At 34.9% G+C, this 18,273-nt stretch overlaps 1 protein-coding gene across 3 annotated transcripts in view; it reads left to right on the top strand.

Moving 5' to 3' along the window:
- The window catches only part of LOC121317432 (transcription initiation protein SPT3 homolog), a 189,004-nt gene that overhangs the window by 152,022 nt on the left and 18,709 nt on the right, over positions 1-18,273 (top strand). For all 3 annotated transcript variants that reach the window (XM_041253362.1, XM_041253363.1, XM_041253364.1), the window contains 2 exons: positions 1,120-1,308; positions 3,265-3,375. In XM_041253362.1, coding sequence (XP_041109296.1) covers positions 1,120-1,308; positions 3,265-3,375 — 300 coding nt within the window. The remainder of the gene's footprint in view (positions 1-1,119; positions 1,309-3,264; positions 3,376-18,273) is intronic.

Below are 18,273 nucleotides of genomic sequence, written 5' to 3' on the forward strand. Positions count from 1 at the left end.
AAATACACCCATTATTTATTTATTTATCCTTAATTAAATGCTTTAAATAAGTTTGGGGAGATACATAAAAGAAATAAAAAAATGTTTGGCTTTTTTTTCTATATTGTAGACACTGCTACATTTAGGCACAAAAGCCTGCAATGAAGTGCATTATTTTATATTGCTTAATTAATCCTGGTTAGGTCCAACATACAGTAACAGAAGTATTTGGATTTTCAAAGAGTGCAGCTAATTGTATAATATTACAAGTTGCTGAATTTTTTATGCTGAAGCAAAAATACATTTTTATTTTTCTTCTGGCAACAAATTTTTTACAGGGAAGCAAAATGAGATTTTACACCGAATCTATAGCTGTTATAATGTAATTGATACTTCTTCTACTGACACTACTGTGACATTGTTCATGTTGACTAGTCGGTTACCTACTATAGATCGATTTGAATAAATTCTAACTCTGTTTACTGGGCCATGCAGGCAAATAAGGAACAATCTTGTATAAATAATACATACTACAGTAATACTTATTTTTAGAAAATGTAATTAAAGCCATGTGGTAGAAATAGGTTACTGCCTAGAATCTTCTATTCTATCAGTTTTAAATCCTCTGCCTCTCACCATTCATGGCATAAAACTGATAGGTGCCATTTTCACACCCTGGTAGAAATAAATAATGTAACAATTACAATAATGTATACTGAAAAGTTACAATTTGAGAGAAAGTGAGAATATATAGGATATGTATTCTTTGCATTGCAGTACATTTTAAGCATCTATGAGAGGTATGAAATAGCGCACACACACACACACACACACACACACACACACACACACACACACAGATTTCATGCAGCTAACCTTTATTTTCTGGTAGCCACTGATAACATAACATAAATATCAGCTTGCCCAGTTTTTTTGTTTTGTTTAGTTTTTTAATAACCTTTTCCTTGTGAGCTGAAATTGCATGATTCTCATATGTTATCTGAATCCGATAGATTGTTTCAATAGTGATTGCTTCTTTGTGTGGACTGTTTTTTACATTGTAGTTTTTGTTTCAAATGTACGCAAAAAAAAAAAAAAAATCATTATGTAAATATGTTTTTTTAACAACATAATTTGTAGGCACATCTTCATGGGCTGTCTGTAGCTGTAAAGAGCAACATAGATTCACCTGAAAACACCCCTCCATCTACACCCACCACCCCAGCTTCTGGGCCTCAGAACCAAGGGAAATCTCACTCAAACACCATCGGGAATGGTGGATTGGGACACAATTCCAGCAACAAGACCAAACAAAGGAAAAGAAAGAAGGTATGTGCATATCATTTATTTCACTTTGTACATGCATTAAGGTAAAAGTAGAATAGAGCAGAAGCTTTTTATGACTGTAGGGTCTTTTAGTGTTCCCACTTAAAACTCTACATAACTCACAGAGAAAATACAGCTCAATTGCGACCAAAGCATGACAATCTGAGAAATGTAGTTCTAGTGTCTTAAGTATAACGGTTATAAACCCCATACAAACAGCACTTCATTTTCTTATTTCATAAAAATATCTGTCTGAAATGTCAGAAACTTAAAATAACTAGCATTCTTTTTTAATGGAGATTTTATATACACGTATAAGTAGAAATGTTTTATAGTAAATCGCACGCAAAAAAAAAAAAAAAAGCTTTATATACAGACCGGTGCATTTACAATATTTCACGGTAAACAAAGTTGCAAAACAAAAGCAAGCCCAGATAAACTTGTATATTTACTAACTTTTTAAATTTATTTTTTAATGATTTATTATCAATAACTCATCGAAAGATAAAACAGACATTTGATAAATACATCAGAAATAGTTATGGTATGTTCTTCAGAAAACAATTCATGTATAATCACACAGGCAATGGTGGATATAAATGCTAGTATTGATATAAATGCTAATATCATTGTTAAAACTACATTTCAGTCAGCTCATGTATTCAATGACCCCAAAAGTGCACAAAATAACTCAATTTAAAAACCACCTGTGTATACCAGCCGCTCATTGCGAAAGCGGGAGGCACATCAGTAAGGATCGCTCATCAGTGTTGTGGTAAGTGTGATTTCTGGCTACTTTACTAGCGAAGCCTACACTGGTGCTTTCTAAATGAAGTTATTTTGTACACTTTTGGGGTCATAGTGAATACATGGGTTGGCTGAAATGTAGCTTTTACAATGATATAGGCACAACGTATTTGCATTTGTTTGCAAATCTAATTCACTTTCTCCACTGCCATTTAAGTTCTTCTCTGCTTAGATTTTCTAGGCATTAAAAGCAGAGTACCATACCAGTTTTAAAACAAATCCGGTCTCCAGTTCGACTCCAGGCTATTCTTTTGCCTGGGGGGAGGCGCTGCTGGTAACTGCATGTGATATGTTGCAGGGTGCGAGTTGTAGATGCTTTAAGGTACTGGATTGAGAGCTGCGGTAAATTGTATGTGCTGCTGAGCCAGAGCAGGGAGCGCCACTATTGGCAACTCCATCTAGTGTGCAGTATTTACAGCTGCTTTACGTGACACATTTTTTCTGGTCTCACAAGACTTTAAAAAAATAAATAAATCACAATGTAAGGGGTGCATGTAGATGGAAAGATGCAGGTTGGCCACCCCTGATCTACACTCTTTCCACAAATTGTACATCGCTGTGGTGCTGAGGTGCTGTGCGTTTTGACAGCTATTCGAGGGGCCAGATCTGTGGACTTTGAGTGTTGGGTCCAAAGGGTGTGACTAGAATGGAGATTTTCTTTCACCAAGCAGAAAAAGCTCAAATACATAAAATATTACAGTATTTATGTATTGTTACAGGGGGAGTGTGGGGCTTCTGCCAGTGGAAAAGAAATGTATCAAAATGTGTGTCAGCAAAGATTCAAGACAAACTATATATATATATATATATATATATATATATATATATATATATATATATATATATATACACACACACACACACACACACACACACACACACACACACACACACACACACACACACACACACACACAATAAATCAATGTTTTTGTTTTTTTCTAATGTTAGGGACTATATGGCATTAAATGAGCATGTCTCGGTCTTTTGTTTTGTAGTTGGGGGAGTTTATGAATTGTGTCATAAGATATATTTGTTGCATTTACAAAGTTTTCAATTTTCTGATTGTGTGTACTGTAGGTCTGTTGTGCAGAGCTGCGCAGAAAGCAGTGTTTTTGATTTAGTAACAATTGATGTGTTTTTCTGTTACAGAACGCTGCAGCCTGTGGTCTCGAGGCTCAAAGTGATGCCATCCAGCCCGCCCACATCAGAGAGGCGATCCGACGCTACAGCCACAAGGTTGGCCCACTCTCCCCATTCACAGTACGTAATAACAGAGCCATAAAAAGTTATATTTATATTCTTAGAGAAGTCTGATTTTAAAGTGGTCAAGCTAAGAAGTATTGGAATTGTTGAGAGCAATTTGTGGTTACAGTAATTTTCTTTATAAAAGTGGCATAATTCTACTGGGGAATAAAACTTGGTGATTGTTGTCCATTTTGGAAACACAAAATACATTTTTTTCTTTCAAATAGAATTGCCTTTAAATTTCAATTTACATTTTGCTGATGTTTATATATATATATATATATATATATATATATATATATATATATATATATATATATATATATATATATAAAATAAATGAAATCGAATAATCCATTAAATTAAAAACTCATCTTGTATATATTAACTTACTGTCAAGAACGTAATCTGTGTTTTTGCTTCTAAAAGTCGCTGGGTGTGCGTCTGTGAACAAATACAAGGTAATGATGCAGAGATCAAGAGTAACAAGCTTTATTAATTTATTTATACATATTGTTTGGTTTTAAATCAGTCCCAACTGTAGCCATCTGTCTTCAGCGCAACTAATAATATGTTCAGATTTTCTATTTATTTATTTAATTTTTTTTTTTTAACCATTTAGTTTTGATGCAATGCACTGTCCTCAACCTTTTTTGTTTTTGATTGCTCTCTGAGTCTAAATGCAGCTGGATCGTAGCTCGACGTGTGTGATCCAATGAAACATTGCAGGTTGTAAAAAATTGTTTGCCACCATAACCATGTAGAATGCAAAATTATTTTAGATTTTTTAATTCATTTTGGACACTCGCATAACAATACTAGTTGAGATCTCCTAAGATACTAAACCCATCCCAGATGCCCATATTTACCAATCAGTGAGGAGAGCCCATAGTTGTTATTGGCTGCTATTAAGTGTCAATCAATAAATCCTGTCCAGTTTTCTTTTTGAAATTGAAACAACCTGATAATCGCATCAGGAACCTGGACCGATACACATAACTCCACTGGATTTAAGTGCAGGGTAAAAGTACACAGAATAGACATATTTCACAGTCTGTGTCAAGTTTTTAATGGCCGTGAAATAGATAGGGCTTGGTATTATATATAAGCGAATCCATGTGGGATTAAACTTTGTGATGTGGTGAATCAATAATAATAAATCCACTTACGTGTATGAAAGATATTCTACATATTCAAATATGGAGATGCAAAATAAAATGATAAACTGGAGAATGTGTCGCTGTGTATAGTTCCGTTGCAGGAAAGGGTAGGCTACCTCTAATGTACTGTTTAGAAAAATGACGATATAGTTGCATTCACTGAAGATAATGCAAATCCAAGTGTTGGTGGCTATGCAAAGTCATGTACAGTTTTGATTCAAATGTGACAGCAAAAAGTTAAAATCATCTCTGCAGCCGCGACACTGGCAGGGCCTGCTGCATTCGCTAGAAACGGGGCTACGTAATTCAGAATTTGTAACCTCAAAAGTAAATTAAAAAAAGAAAAAATGAGAGAATTATTTCCATGTGAATAGGCCATAATGTTAACGTAGTTTAAAAAACTTGTTTTTCTTCTTTGGACAGTGATTTTTTTCCCCCCTTAATTTACCGTTATGTTTACAATGGAAATTCATCAGATTTTACACATTTTTTTTTAACCATTGTACCTCTATAATGATTGAGAATTGGTGTAAGAGTTTGCACGATAATCGATGTTAACATCAGGGTCCGATTTACAAAACTTATATATATATATATATATATATATATATATATATATATATATATATATATATATATATATACACACACACACACATACACAGTGCCTTGCAAAAGTATTCAGACCCCTGACCAATTCTCTCGTATTACTGAATTACGTGGTACATTGAAATTTTGTTCTGTTCGATATTTTATTTTAAAACACTGAAACTCAGAATCAATTATTGTAAGGTGACATTGGTTTTATGTTGGGAAATATTTTTAATAGTTGAATACTTGCTTGCGTAAGTATTCAACCCCCACACGTTAATATTTGGTAGAGTCACCTTTCACTGCAATAACAGCTTTAAGTCTTTTGGGGTAAGTATGTACCAGTTTTGCACACAGTGTCATAGTGATTATGGCCCATTCTACTTGGCAGATTTGCTCCAGGTTGTTCAGGTTGGTTGGACGACGCTTGTGGACTGCAATTTTCAATTTCTTTCATCGGTGCAAACTGGGAGCTTCCACAGCACAGGGGTTGAATACTTATGCAAGCAAGATATTTCAGTTTTTTATTTTTCTTAAAAATATTTCCCAACATAAAACCAATGTCACCTTACAATAATTGATTCTGAGTTTCATTGTCTAAAAATAAAATATCAAACAGAATGAAATTTCAACGTACCATTTGTAATTCGGTAATATGAGAGAATTGGTCAGGGGTCTGAATACTTTTGCAAGCCTGTGTGTGTGTGTGTGTGTGTGTGTGTGTAGAAAGTCTACACCCCCTTGAACTTTGTTTCACATTTTTTGTGTCAGTGCCTCAGTTTCATGCATTTAAATGAGGATTTTTTCCGACTCCACACTGTTAAGGGGAAAAAAGTTTTTATGGAGAAAAAAATTATATATTAAAAATACAAAACTGAAAGATCATAATTGGATAAGTCTCCACCCCCCTGAGTTAATACTTGGTGGAAGCACCTTTGGCAGCAATTACAGCTGTGAGTTTGTTGGGATAGGTCTCTACCAACTATGCACACCTAGATTTGGCAATATTTGACCAGTCTTCTTTACAAAACTGTTCAAGCTCTGTCAAGTTTCTTGGGGAGCTTTGATGGACAGCAATCTTCAAGTCATCGTTTGAATGCGCTGTGGTGCTCATGGTTGAGTCTTTTCTTCGAAATGCACTACCCAGCAGAGGGAACCTACAGGAACTGCTGAATTTATCATGAAATCATGTGAATCACTACAATTTAACACAGGTGGAGGCCACTAGCTTGGTGTGTGATTTTGAAGGCGATTGGTTACATCTGAGCTAATTTAGGATTGCCATTACAAGGGGGGTGGACACTTATCCAACCAAGCTATTTCAGTTTTTGTTTTTAATGTGTAGATATATATATAATTTATATTTACATTTTACATATATATATATATATATATATATATATATATATATATATATATATATATATATATAATTTGCTTAGCAATGACATTGACGATCGCAATTAATGAGGAAGAATTGACCAAATAAAATTCAATTTTTAATTGAATTTGGCATAACATTAGCACCCAACATTATCACATTTTTTGAGCAATGAGGGAATCTTAAGGGGAGAACTTCTCAAGTAATTACATTACTATTAGTGTCAAAGAAAAGCTAGCATGACAAGTGAAACTGTTCTGTTACATCTGATATAAACCCAGGTGGCTACAGTGAGATGGGTCAGATTGAAAAGTTTCTGTAATGTCATTCCATTCTAAGATCTTTTAAACACACTTTTTAAAGCATGGCGTAAAATAATAGGGTTTAGCATGTGAGGTGCGTAGCAAACAAAAAAACGTAGTTATCACTTGTGAGTTTCAAGACTGTATGCTATCAAAATGATGTCAGTTCTAGTATACATATGTATAACCATTAATTGCCATATATCTTGTTTTTTGTTCTGGGTGTAACAGTCAGGGTATTGAATTTTGACTCTATCAGTTTTAAAGAGCTCTTCAGCCAAATTATTTACTATTGTGATTAAATGAAGCTTTTAAACTGACTCCTGTTATGCTAAAGCCTATATCTGGCTCATCTGATCTATTTTCCTGAGAATCTCTGGTTAGACATTTCACTGCGCTTATCTATACTGTGAAGGTCAGGAAGAAAAGAATTATTCTTATCTGGAACCTTTTATTTGTAGTTGGCATTAAGCCACTGGCCAACAGTAGAAAAAAACTGTTGTTTTAATACAGTGTAGTACAGCACTGTATGTTCTTTATTATGGCATGTATTTATCATATATTTATTTCTGTGATGCTAATTACTGGTCAAAGTGAAGGAGCATTTTTAAGATTGAATTATAACATCTCAATATAAATAATTAGATTTATTAATTTAAAAATACAAATATTTTATTTCCATGTTATACAGTACAGTAACAATTTAACTTAATTTAAATTACTTGAAGTAATTTAAATAAACTGCACATATGTAAATGATACACATCTTGGTTGTTTGTTCACTGCCATTTGTTTACTTGTTATTGAATAAGCAATTTTTGTTTTACTAACAAAATAGGAAATGTCAACTATTCACTTATAGATAGTTTTTTTTCAAATAACTTCACAGTGCTTTGGGCGCAAAATGTCAAATGTTATATAATACAAATAAATGAACTCATATGAAAACCTCTTTAGAAAAAAAAAAAATAGCTACTTAAATGTTATAATTTGATTTTAATTAGATGTTGACCTTTACTGTGTATGACTACCTCATTTAATGATAATAAAGCTAGCCTGCCAGGACACAAGAAGATGAGCTGCGTAATCTCGTTGAGGCCTGGTTGTGGGTAAAAACATGTTTTGAATTGAACTTGTAACCAACAAGGAAGAGAGCAGCTTCATTTTTTTTTTTGTAAGATCAAAGATGGAAATACTTATTGGTAAGCCTCTGTACTGTTCTTGCACTCTGCTTGTATTTTGTTGGGTTATTTGTAATCTCAGTTACTGTGTTTTTATGGGTTTTTTTTTTATTTATTTTTTTATGTTTTTATTTACGTGAGCAACAGAAATAAATTATGTTAACTTATATAATGGCTCAGTACAATGATCCTTTGCAGTGGCATGGGTGTGCCTAGAAATAAATTGCAACCTGATGCATTTTCTGGGATGCTGTTGCTTTGTGACTTTGCTGTTACTTTGTGACTTATCATGTTTTTTAAGTAGTCCAAGAAAGAACATGTGCATAAATAAGAGTAGAAAACATCCATGACATTTTAAGGATTCTTTAATACGCTATCGCGTATTAAGCAAATTTTTAAAAATAAATAAATAAATAAACACTAAACATTGTGATATTTGCAACAACAAATAAACACTACATGTCTCAAGACGCTCCACTGACCCCATATATCGAACACTTGCACACAACACTGAATAATTTTAAATTAATAATTTACAGTAGCAAATATTAGTATATGTATTATTCCTATTATTATCATAATATATGTTGTGTTTGTTGCATCCTTAAATGAAACACGCACAAGACCGTTTTCTTCTTCAGCCTACTTTTTTTTTTTTTTTTTTTTTTTGCCACGGTACGTTTTTAATACGTACAAAGAATAAACTCTTTTCAACTCAGTGAGGTTTTGCTGAAGCAGTGTTTCTTTCAGTGACAGTAAAGCTTTATATATATATATATATTAGTGCCTTGCAAAAGTATTCAGACCCCTGACCAATTCTCTCATATTACCGAATTACAAATGGTACATTGAAATTTCGTTCTGTTTGATATTTCATTTTTAAACACTGAAACTCAGAATCAATTATTGTAAGGTGACATTGGTTTTATGTTGGGAAATATTTTTAAGAAAAATAAAAAACTGAAATATCTTGCTTGCATAAGTATTCAACCCTTGTGCTGTGGAAGCTCCCAGTTTGCACCAATGAAAGAAATTGCCCTAACAAGGACACAGTTACCTTACCATTGGCCTCCACCTGTGAACCATTAAAGTTGCTGTCACATTTTCTGGATAAAAACCCCACTGTTGAAAGATCATTGGTAAGGCTGTGAATCTGAAGGAAAATGAAGACCAAAGAGCATTCTACAGAAGTTAGAGATAAAGTACAAATGCATAGATTAGGGAAAGGGTACAAAATAATATCCAAGTGTTTGGATATCCCAGTGAGGACAGTTAGATCAATAATCAGGAAGTGGAAGCTGCATCACACCACCCAGGCACTGCCAAGAAAAGGCCGTCCCTCAAAACTCAGTGCTCAAACAAGAAGGAGACTTGTGAGAGAAGCCACAGAGAGGCCAACAATCACTTTGAAGGAGCTACAGAGTTCAGTGGCTGGGAGTGGTGTAATGGTGCACGAGTCAGCCATATCAAGAGCTCTGCATAACACTGGCCTGTATGGGAGGGTGGCAAGAAAGAAGCCGTTACTCAAAAAGTACCATCTGAAAGCATGTCTGGAGTTTGCCAGAAAGCATGAGAGTGACCCAGCTGCGATGTGGGAAAAGGTTTTGTGGTCAGATGAGACCAAGATAGAGCTTTTTGGCCAAAACTCAAAGCGCTATGTGTGGCGCAAACCTAACACTGCCCATGCCTCAAGACACACCATCCCTACAGTGAAGTATGGTGGTGGCAGCATCATGCTGTGGGGATGTTTCTCATCAGCAGGGACTGGGCATCTTGTTACAATTGAAGGAAGAATGGATGGAGCAAAATACAGGAAAATACTGCAAGAGAATCTGCTTCAGTCTGCTAAAAAACTGAAGCTTGGGAGGAAATTCACCTTTCAGCAGGACAATGATCCCAAGCACAAGGCCAAAGCAACATTGGAATGGCTCAAGAACAAAAAGGTGAATGTCCTACAGTGGCCCAGTCAAAGTCCTGATCTCAATCCCATTGAGAATCTGTGGCACTATTTGAAAATTGCGGTCCACAAGCGTCGTCCAACCAACCTGAACAACCTGGAGCAAATCTGCCAAGAAGAATGGGCCAAAATCACTCCGACACTGTGTGCAAAGCTGGTACATACTTACCCCAAAAGACTTAAAGCTGTTATTGCAGCGAAAGGTGGCTCTACCAAATATTAATGTGTGGGGGTTGAATACTTATGCAAGCAAGATATTTCAGTTTTTTATTTTTCTTAAAAATATTTCCCAACAGATGGCTGAAATGCAGCAATGTGTACGGAGTTTATTTGCTTAAAACTACAGCCAAAATTTTGATCAAAGTCAGAATGAAGTTTCATTTACCTTGTAATCTTAATTGGAGACACATAAGTCAGGTATTAATAGAAGAATATTAGTCAGGGGTCCTGACTTGTGAAAACGTTCCGTGTGTACATATTATATATAGATATATAATATATATAATATATATATATATAGAATATATATATATATATATAATAGAAAATATAAACATCATTAGATCTTGAACTTGTGGACATGGACATATTCACACGTCATCTGTGATGTCACCTACCTCTGTTCAAATTATTCATTTCTTAAAGGCACAGTGCTTCATTACATTGAACTTCAATCAAACACAAGGCTAGCAAATATAAACAAACTAGAATACGAATAAAGAACATATTAATGTTTTAACCACTTTAAAGATATTAACTTGCAGTTTTAAACATTTGGTTACTCTCGTAAAGTACTTCAGCATGTTGGCCTACACAGAAAACATTATGATGCCCAAATTCTCGGCATGTAAGAACAAGCCCACCGTTTCAGTACAAGGGAGCACATATTGGCTATACCGGTCAACATGCCAAGCGGTCCCCTCGAAACATATAAATCTGTAATGATAACAAAATTATGTAATACCTATAAAGGTCATCTCAGAAGCATCAAGATGAAGTTTTTAAATTTGCTTTGGATTTTCGACAGATGATAATAATAATAATAATAATAATAATAATAATAATAATAATAATAATAATAATAATAATAATAGTAAAATACAACTACCCGACTCTGCCCGTTTTAAAAAAAAAAAAAAAAAAAAAAAAAAAAAAAAAATATTTTTTTTTCACGGCACTGGATAGCACAGTTGCAAATTACGGTTAGAAAAAACTAAATAATAGCTTACCTGTAATTTAACTCAAAAAATCAAAAAACGATGTAACATGACAGCACATGATACATTGTGGAATCATGAGTTTGGGGAGATCAGGTCATTCAAAGTCATTCTTTTCGAAATCAAAAAGTGTTTCAGAATATAAGTCAAGTTCTACTTTCTATGGGTTTGAATAGGAATACGCTCCAATTTAGGGAAAAAATTAATCAAATAAAGTTAGAATACATTATTTCTTGTGCAGTTACTATACAGCCTTGTGCACAACAGGGCTCTGGGCAGCATCGTGCCAGTCGGGTATAAGGATCAAAATGTTACAAATACCGGCTGGGGATTGGTCAACAGCTGTTTTCATGTTGCTTTCAGCGGCCCCTCCTACTCCTGCGAAGCTTCTCTCCTCCCATTTCGTGGATTGGAAATAGTTAGTTTTGGTTTCGTGATCAAGAAAATGGGATATGGAAACTAGCGATATTATCGCATTAACAAGAGCAATCAGGGTTTGATTTGGTTCGGCCCGTAATAAGCTTATATCAGACTTCTTGCAATAACAAATTAAGCAAGATTAGTAGATGTGGATATTTTCCTGATCCCAATGGTGCGAAGTTGGCTAACCTAATTAACACTTTGTCTACCAGCCACAAAACACAGACAGCCAAGTGCAGGTCAGACAGTTGTGTGCTGTTTTCACGCCTCATTGGGTGGAATCTAACTGTGGTCACCTGCTCCAGAGTTTAACCTGGAGATCCTGTCCATGAGGTTACAACGTGGTCACCATGGAATAATGGAGTTAATTCCTTACAATAGTATATAAATCTCTCCATGGCCTTGCCCCACCTTATCTGGCTGCACTAATTTCCTATTATGTTCCTTCTCATCCCTTACGCTCCCAATCACTGCTGTCCCTCTTTGTCCCACCCTCACCCTGTGCCCAATCCTGTTTCAGTTCCTTCTCTCTTCTTGCTCCCCTTCATTGGAATAAACTCCCACTCATCATAAAACAGTCACCTACTCTATGCAGTTTTCGCTCCTCCCTTAAAACTCATCTTTTTTTTTCCTAGCCCATCCTACCCTTACCCTTATGCCCTTGCCTGCCCGACCCTGACCTAGCCTGTGGCCCTTTGCTTTCATATAGCTATTAATTTCCTCACCCTACCCCAATAATCTTCCCTCTTTCTTCACCCATTTTTTCATAGTGTACAAATTCTAAAAACTTGTAAAGCACCTTGGTTACAGGCGCTATAATAAACAATAAATAAATAAATACAGTTTGTGCAGGTTTGAGCATGTTTGTTTTTTTGTTCTTTTAACCATGCCGACAAAATGTATTTGTCAGGTTGTGACATCAAAATATTATTAAGAGTGTAACATTGCGTCATAACACTGTTTCTATGAAGGCTTAATAATCTCTTTAATATTTATTAGACAACCATGTCAAAATGAATATAATAATGCCTACATTTTTTTTGTCTTATTTTATACAGACAACCTACATTTTAATTTGGGTTTGTGTTGTATTAGAAACCAGTTTGGTTTCACATATTTCACTAGTGAAAGGGGACCATTTAAGGCAATCAATACAAATTCCCCATGAACATGATATGGAGCATTTATAGTGGTAATAAAAACAGAGTAATTGTAATTGCGTTTATGGTAGCAGTGGCCTGTTTTCAATTACCTTTCTTGCTGACTTCCATTCTACCCTTTTAAAGTGTGTTTTGCTGAACTATAAAGGGCATCTTTAACATAGGGTTCAGTTTACAGAGGACATGCAGTACATGTGTTTCATACTGTACATAGACTGGCTATAAGAACAAAAAAAATATTTTCTGCAAAATAAATGGTAGGTAAAAGTATACAACAAAGATACAGGTTGACATTTACTGTGATTTCAGCATGCTATGAAATCTATATCAAAGCTGTAAAGAATAGACATTTCAACTGTTAGTTAGACTGCAGGTCAAGGGAATATTTACACACGTAAGATTCAATTTGAAATACTGATATTATTTTCTGTAATGAAAAATTAACGTACAGTATTCTCACATTGTGCTTCTCTAATAATGTAAGTGGCCACAATATCGGTATACATTTTATACACTGTCTTCTGTGCAGAAAGGCAATGGTTTAGCACTTTGTGGTTAAAACCTAAATATTGTGGTGTCAGAGTCTGCTGCTATTTTAAAAGAAACAATAAAAAACAAAACATCTAGCTCTGAGATCAGATGTGTTCAGCCAGTGTACACTAAGGGAGTCCACAATAGACATTGTCTCTCTCTTCATTTCATCACGTATAAAAAAGCATATTAATAAGTAGAAAAAATGGTTAATTGTAAAACAACACTACGTGTAGCTCAGGAATCTGATAAAAAGCATAACGAGGAGCAAGTCAGGGGAACCTGCACCAAAGTTAGAGAAAGTTAGATAATATGACAACCTGGCTTTGTACTGTATGTGTACGTGAGTGTGTCTCATGAGGGAATAATGAATCCAGTGAGATTTAAAACTAAGAAACCGTTACTTTTGCATAGTTATAGTTTGACAAAGCAAATACCCTGTGTTATTTCTATAACCGGTAACTGGTGTATATTGATAGCAAATAGCTCAGAAACTTGCATTTTAACTTGTAAATTATAAATAGGGCTTCTATTTTTTGGATTTTGTTAATTGTATTTTTCTCTGCTTATTTTTAGCTGTTTTTGAGTTTTATGTAAATCGTATTTTTTGGGGGGCTTTCGTTTTTGATATACTGTATGAAATTAGTGTTTTTTGTTACTCTCAAATGCTTGAGCGTTTTTTTTTTCTGTCAAAATATGTATAGTAGTAACTCGACATTGTTTTAAATCTTGCAAGTGAGTCTCCAATAGAAATGTAGGAATGTGCTGTCACTCAGTAGTTGTGGTGGGTTTAAAGAATTCAGAATGAATCAATGATAGATGCCAGCAGAAGTCAGGAAGGCAGGACATTGGCCAGCAGCACTGGGAAATGTATTTATTATTATTTTTGTAGTAGGTTTTATTTTTTATATGGGAAAAGGGTAAAGTCAACGTGAATTGATTCACCATTTCCACAGTTTTTCCTGTGTTTATTAGCTATCCACCAATTACATTTTTTTTTATATATTGGGTGGTGTTTGATCTGATCTTATCGGTTAAAAATGAAAATCAGAAGCCCTAATTATAAACAATAATTATACATTTTTAAGTGATGTGTTTGATATTTTAAAGGGGTTAATTAATCAGAAAACAGTATAGTTATATAATTATAAACTTTCTGACCCAAGCATTAAGAAAAAAACTGGTCTTGATTCTTGGGGGGAGGGGTGACTAATGGTCCAAAGATTGTCGTCTTCTTGAATAAAAAAGGTTGAACCCTTATTCTACTGTAGATACATAATACAGATAAATGCATATCTTTAACTTTTAATTGGTAAATTCTGATGCCAAGAAGCTATCAATTCATAGTTGTTAATGCATGAATATCTTGAAACAAAGTGAAATATTATGCCATTAAAATTCTTGAAACTCATTTTTAGATTTATGAAAGCAAACTTTTTCATGTGTAAGTGGTTTTCTGTATGGTCGCATCTGGAAGTGTTTATTTCAGTGGCGTGTAATCTATCTGTGGGTTTAGTTAGCAGCCAAAGCAGCAGCCCCCTTTCTTGTATACCTTTTGACTTCAATTTTATAAATGATCTTGCTGAAATTGTGCCAGTTTGCACATAGTTTGGTTGATTGTTGCCTCTATATCTTACCTGCCAGTCACCTTTGATTTGCATTCCCCACGGCCCCACTCCATCCCCACATCAGCTAGAGACTGTCCACTAAATCATTTTAACAGGTGAAATACTCCTCGATGAACCTGAGTGGATCAGTCTGTGCCGGGGCCTGAATCTCTGGGTCTGGACGAAGCACAGGCTTGGACTCTCTGGCCAGGGCTCTGTGATTCCCTGCTCCATTGTAAATCATGTTTTTCTGCTCTTTCTTTACTGATCCTAACTGGGGTAAAACACAAACTTACCGTGTGCATAAGAAAAGAAAAACGAAAGGGAGTTGGGGTGAAGACCCGTCCCACTTTACACAGTACATTACTCAATTGTGATTGCTTTCATTTTCCTCACCATTCACACCTGCAATGGTAAGAATTTTTTATTTTTTATCATTTTTTTATTATTAGAAACCTGCAAATTAACATACCCACGATTGCCCAGCACATGGATTCCTGCGTATACAGTATATTTTATAGTATATTTCTTTAGAGGATATTCCAGTAGTCTCTTAATTATTCATCACCTGGTGTGTCCATTGCATCCTAATTTCTGATGACTTTAAAGATAATTTAAAGAATAAAGATTTATTTTTACTGCAATTACAGTATGGTTATATTAGTTGAGGTATCTGCTAGACCAAAACCAAGTTAAAAAAACATCTTGTTTTGGTGCTGTACTGTATTTTAAAGTTGCTTTCTATAGCTGTCCCCCCTGTGCAACTTTGAGGATCTTGTGTATTCTGTAGTTTAGTACAAGCAAGTAGATGCTTCATTATTGTGGACTTTTTCCACAATGTGACTTAAACAACCACTGACAAACTTTGTGACACAGGGAATCTAAGTTAGAACAATATCAAGTAGACATAGCTATCAGCTAATATCTTCACTGACACAAAAAACCTTGCTGTGTTCGTTATCTTTGGTAAAAAGGAAACAAACTACACTGACCAGTAAATTACACTATATTGTTATATTGACGTAGAACTTGGAAGGAGTGACCTTGACTTTTGTCTTGAAAACATCTTGGAGATTTTCTTGAAGATACAATTCATCTGGTGTCTTCCATTTTATACAAAGCTGTATTACATGATTCAAGTTTCAGGTGTTAAAAATAAATTGAGATATACACTGACTACTTTATAATCAAATCAGGTACTTAACTTTGTAGTCAACAAACCTTTTCTATGGATAAATTGCATTTCCTCAAAAATGTTGTCTTAATGAAACATGAATGGCTGCATGGCAGTATGAAAATAATTTACAGTTTTTAAATAACAAACACATGACCACTGTGCACAAATGAGTTTCCCCATACCGCTTACTGTTTGTTACATGTAAACCAGATTTGAGTCTGGTTTCATGAATATCTGAGCAAAGTGTGTTGTACAAGTGCATTGAGATGGCTGTGTAAGCAATACGAATTGCCTTTATCCCTGCCTCAAAGCCAGTTTCTACAGCCAAGTTCCGAAAAAATGGGCATTGTTATTTTATCTGATTTAAGAAGTGTTTCCAAGACCACGTCAACATTTTGATTTGCATTTCGTTCAAACAGCAGTCCAAAAAGACAGTTAAAACATAATTAGAGCACTGATAATCTAACACAATAAAACACTTGCCTAGATTTTTTTTTTTTTTTCAGATATAGAAGTAAATTACCAAACCCAACCAGGAACTGTAATTCAGCACATGATTACCAAAAATTGTAAATGTACATCTTTGTGCATAAAAGGATTATGGTTCAGAATTATTTAATCGTGGACCACAAAATATGCTTATGGTCAGTAAGTTACAGGCAGTTGGGTATAAACCTTTTCCTTGTTATTATCTTTTGAGGGCACACCCATAAAACTTTTGTATGCAATTTGCAGAAGACACTTTATTGCATATCTTGCTATATGTTAAATGTGTCAGTAGCTTGCAGCTACAAATGAATGTCTATGTTTAACAGTATAGTTATCAGTTCACCATATTTGGATGTCTTATTTTAGTTAGTCTTTATATATAGTAAGTATCTATAGTAAGGTGTACAGTACAGTTTAAAAACCACCAGTATAATTTTGAAACTAGCAGTCTTAAAATCACACATAAAACTGAAAAGGAACAAATGTGTTGTTGGCGAGGCTTAAGTTGGTTAACTGTTACATAAGCTGTTGATTGAATTGTAGATTGTCATACTGTATGTGTTTCTTTTGTTTATCATGTGTAAGTTATGGGCTTTTTAAAAATGCTTTTTATATAGTTTCTCTGTTAATAAGTTTAACTTTATTTATTTATTTATTTATTTATTTATTTATTTATTTATTTTACGTCATGCTTTATTATTAGTAGTAGTAGAACCTTTGTCTATTTAGGGGGCTGGAGCCGGGACTCCTCCCCTGAGTATTCCTGCTAAAATATCTGTCAGTCAATCTTTAATTACCTGTCAGTCACCCAATTTAAACCATAGCCAGCTTCATAGTTCCCATCTTGCTTTTCAGTTTGCGGTTACCATGCAGACTTGCAGACCAAATCTTAAAACAAAACCTTTGTTTTCAATTGGTATAAAATGACTACTCACCCAAGGCTGCTTTTGTTTTCATCTGACTCAAATGAAGAAATTCTCTCTCCTTTCGTCTTTCTTCAACAAATAATCCACGAAAAAAACTTTCCAAGAAATCCTGCTGCTTCAATCCCTGCTTATCCAGCTGTGTCCGCTGCCTTTTCTCTTCGCCGCACTAAATGCATTAAACCTGTGGACGATTCTCCAGCGCAACTTTTTTTTTGGGATTTGGGATTGGCCCATCGACAAACTTGTGAAAGGCTTTTCAAAAAGTATTGCCCATTGAATCAGGGTGTGATCAGGCTGCTTTATTTGTTTCATATTACAATTCCATATGAGACGAGTCTGTCTGTCCTCCTCAAGACTCAGCAGAGATCTAAACTAGTCAGTACACGTGCTGCCCCGCTACTTTGCAAGCTTCACTCGCCTTCGATTCAACATCTACAACCCCTCAGCTTTCATTTTCATCCATCTCAACCGATATCAACCAATTCATTCATCCTGTATTCACGTCCATTCCTATAGGCATCCATTACATCCTCATCAGTAGAGCTGCAGCACTTGCCTCTCCCGCTGCTTCAGCCACTCCCACACCTGTTCTCGAGCAGCCAATCTTGACTTTAGCGACAGCCCCTACTGCAGGATCCTCTGCTGTTTCAGTAGTTCATTGCAGTCACTCTCTCCTCAGCAGAGATTCAATATTACTGAAGGTAAAAATGTTAATTTGGTCTCGATTCTAATGTCAGAATTTCTGGATCACAGGGTAGTTGACCCTGGAGATCTGTCTGTTACTCTAAAATCTCGTGATCCTCTTTGTTCGTAA

This window comes from Polyodon spathula, chromosome 6 (genome assembly GCF_017654505.1).
Source record: "Polyodon spathula isolate WHYD16114869_AA chromosome 6, ASM1765450v1, whole genome shotgun sequence".
Taxonomy (NCBI): Eukaryota; Metazoa; Chordata; class Actinopteri; order Acipenseriformes; family Polyodontidae; genus Polyodon; species Polyodon spathula.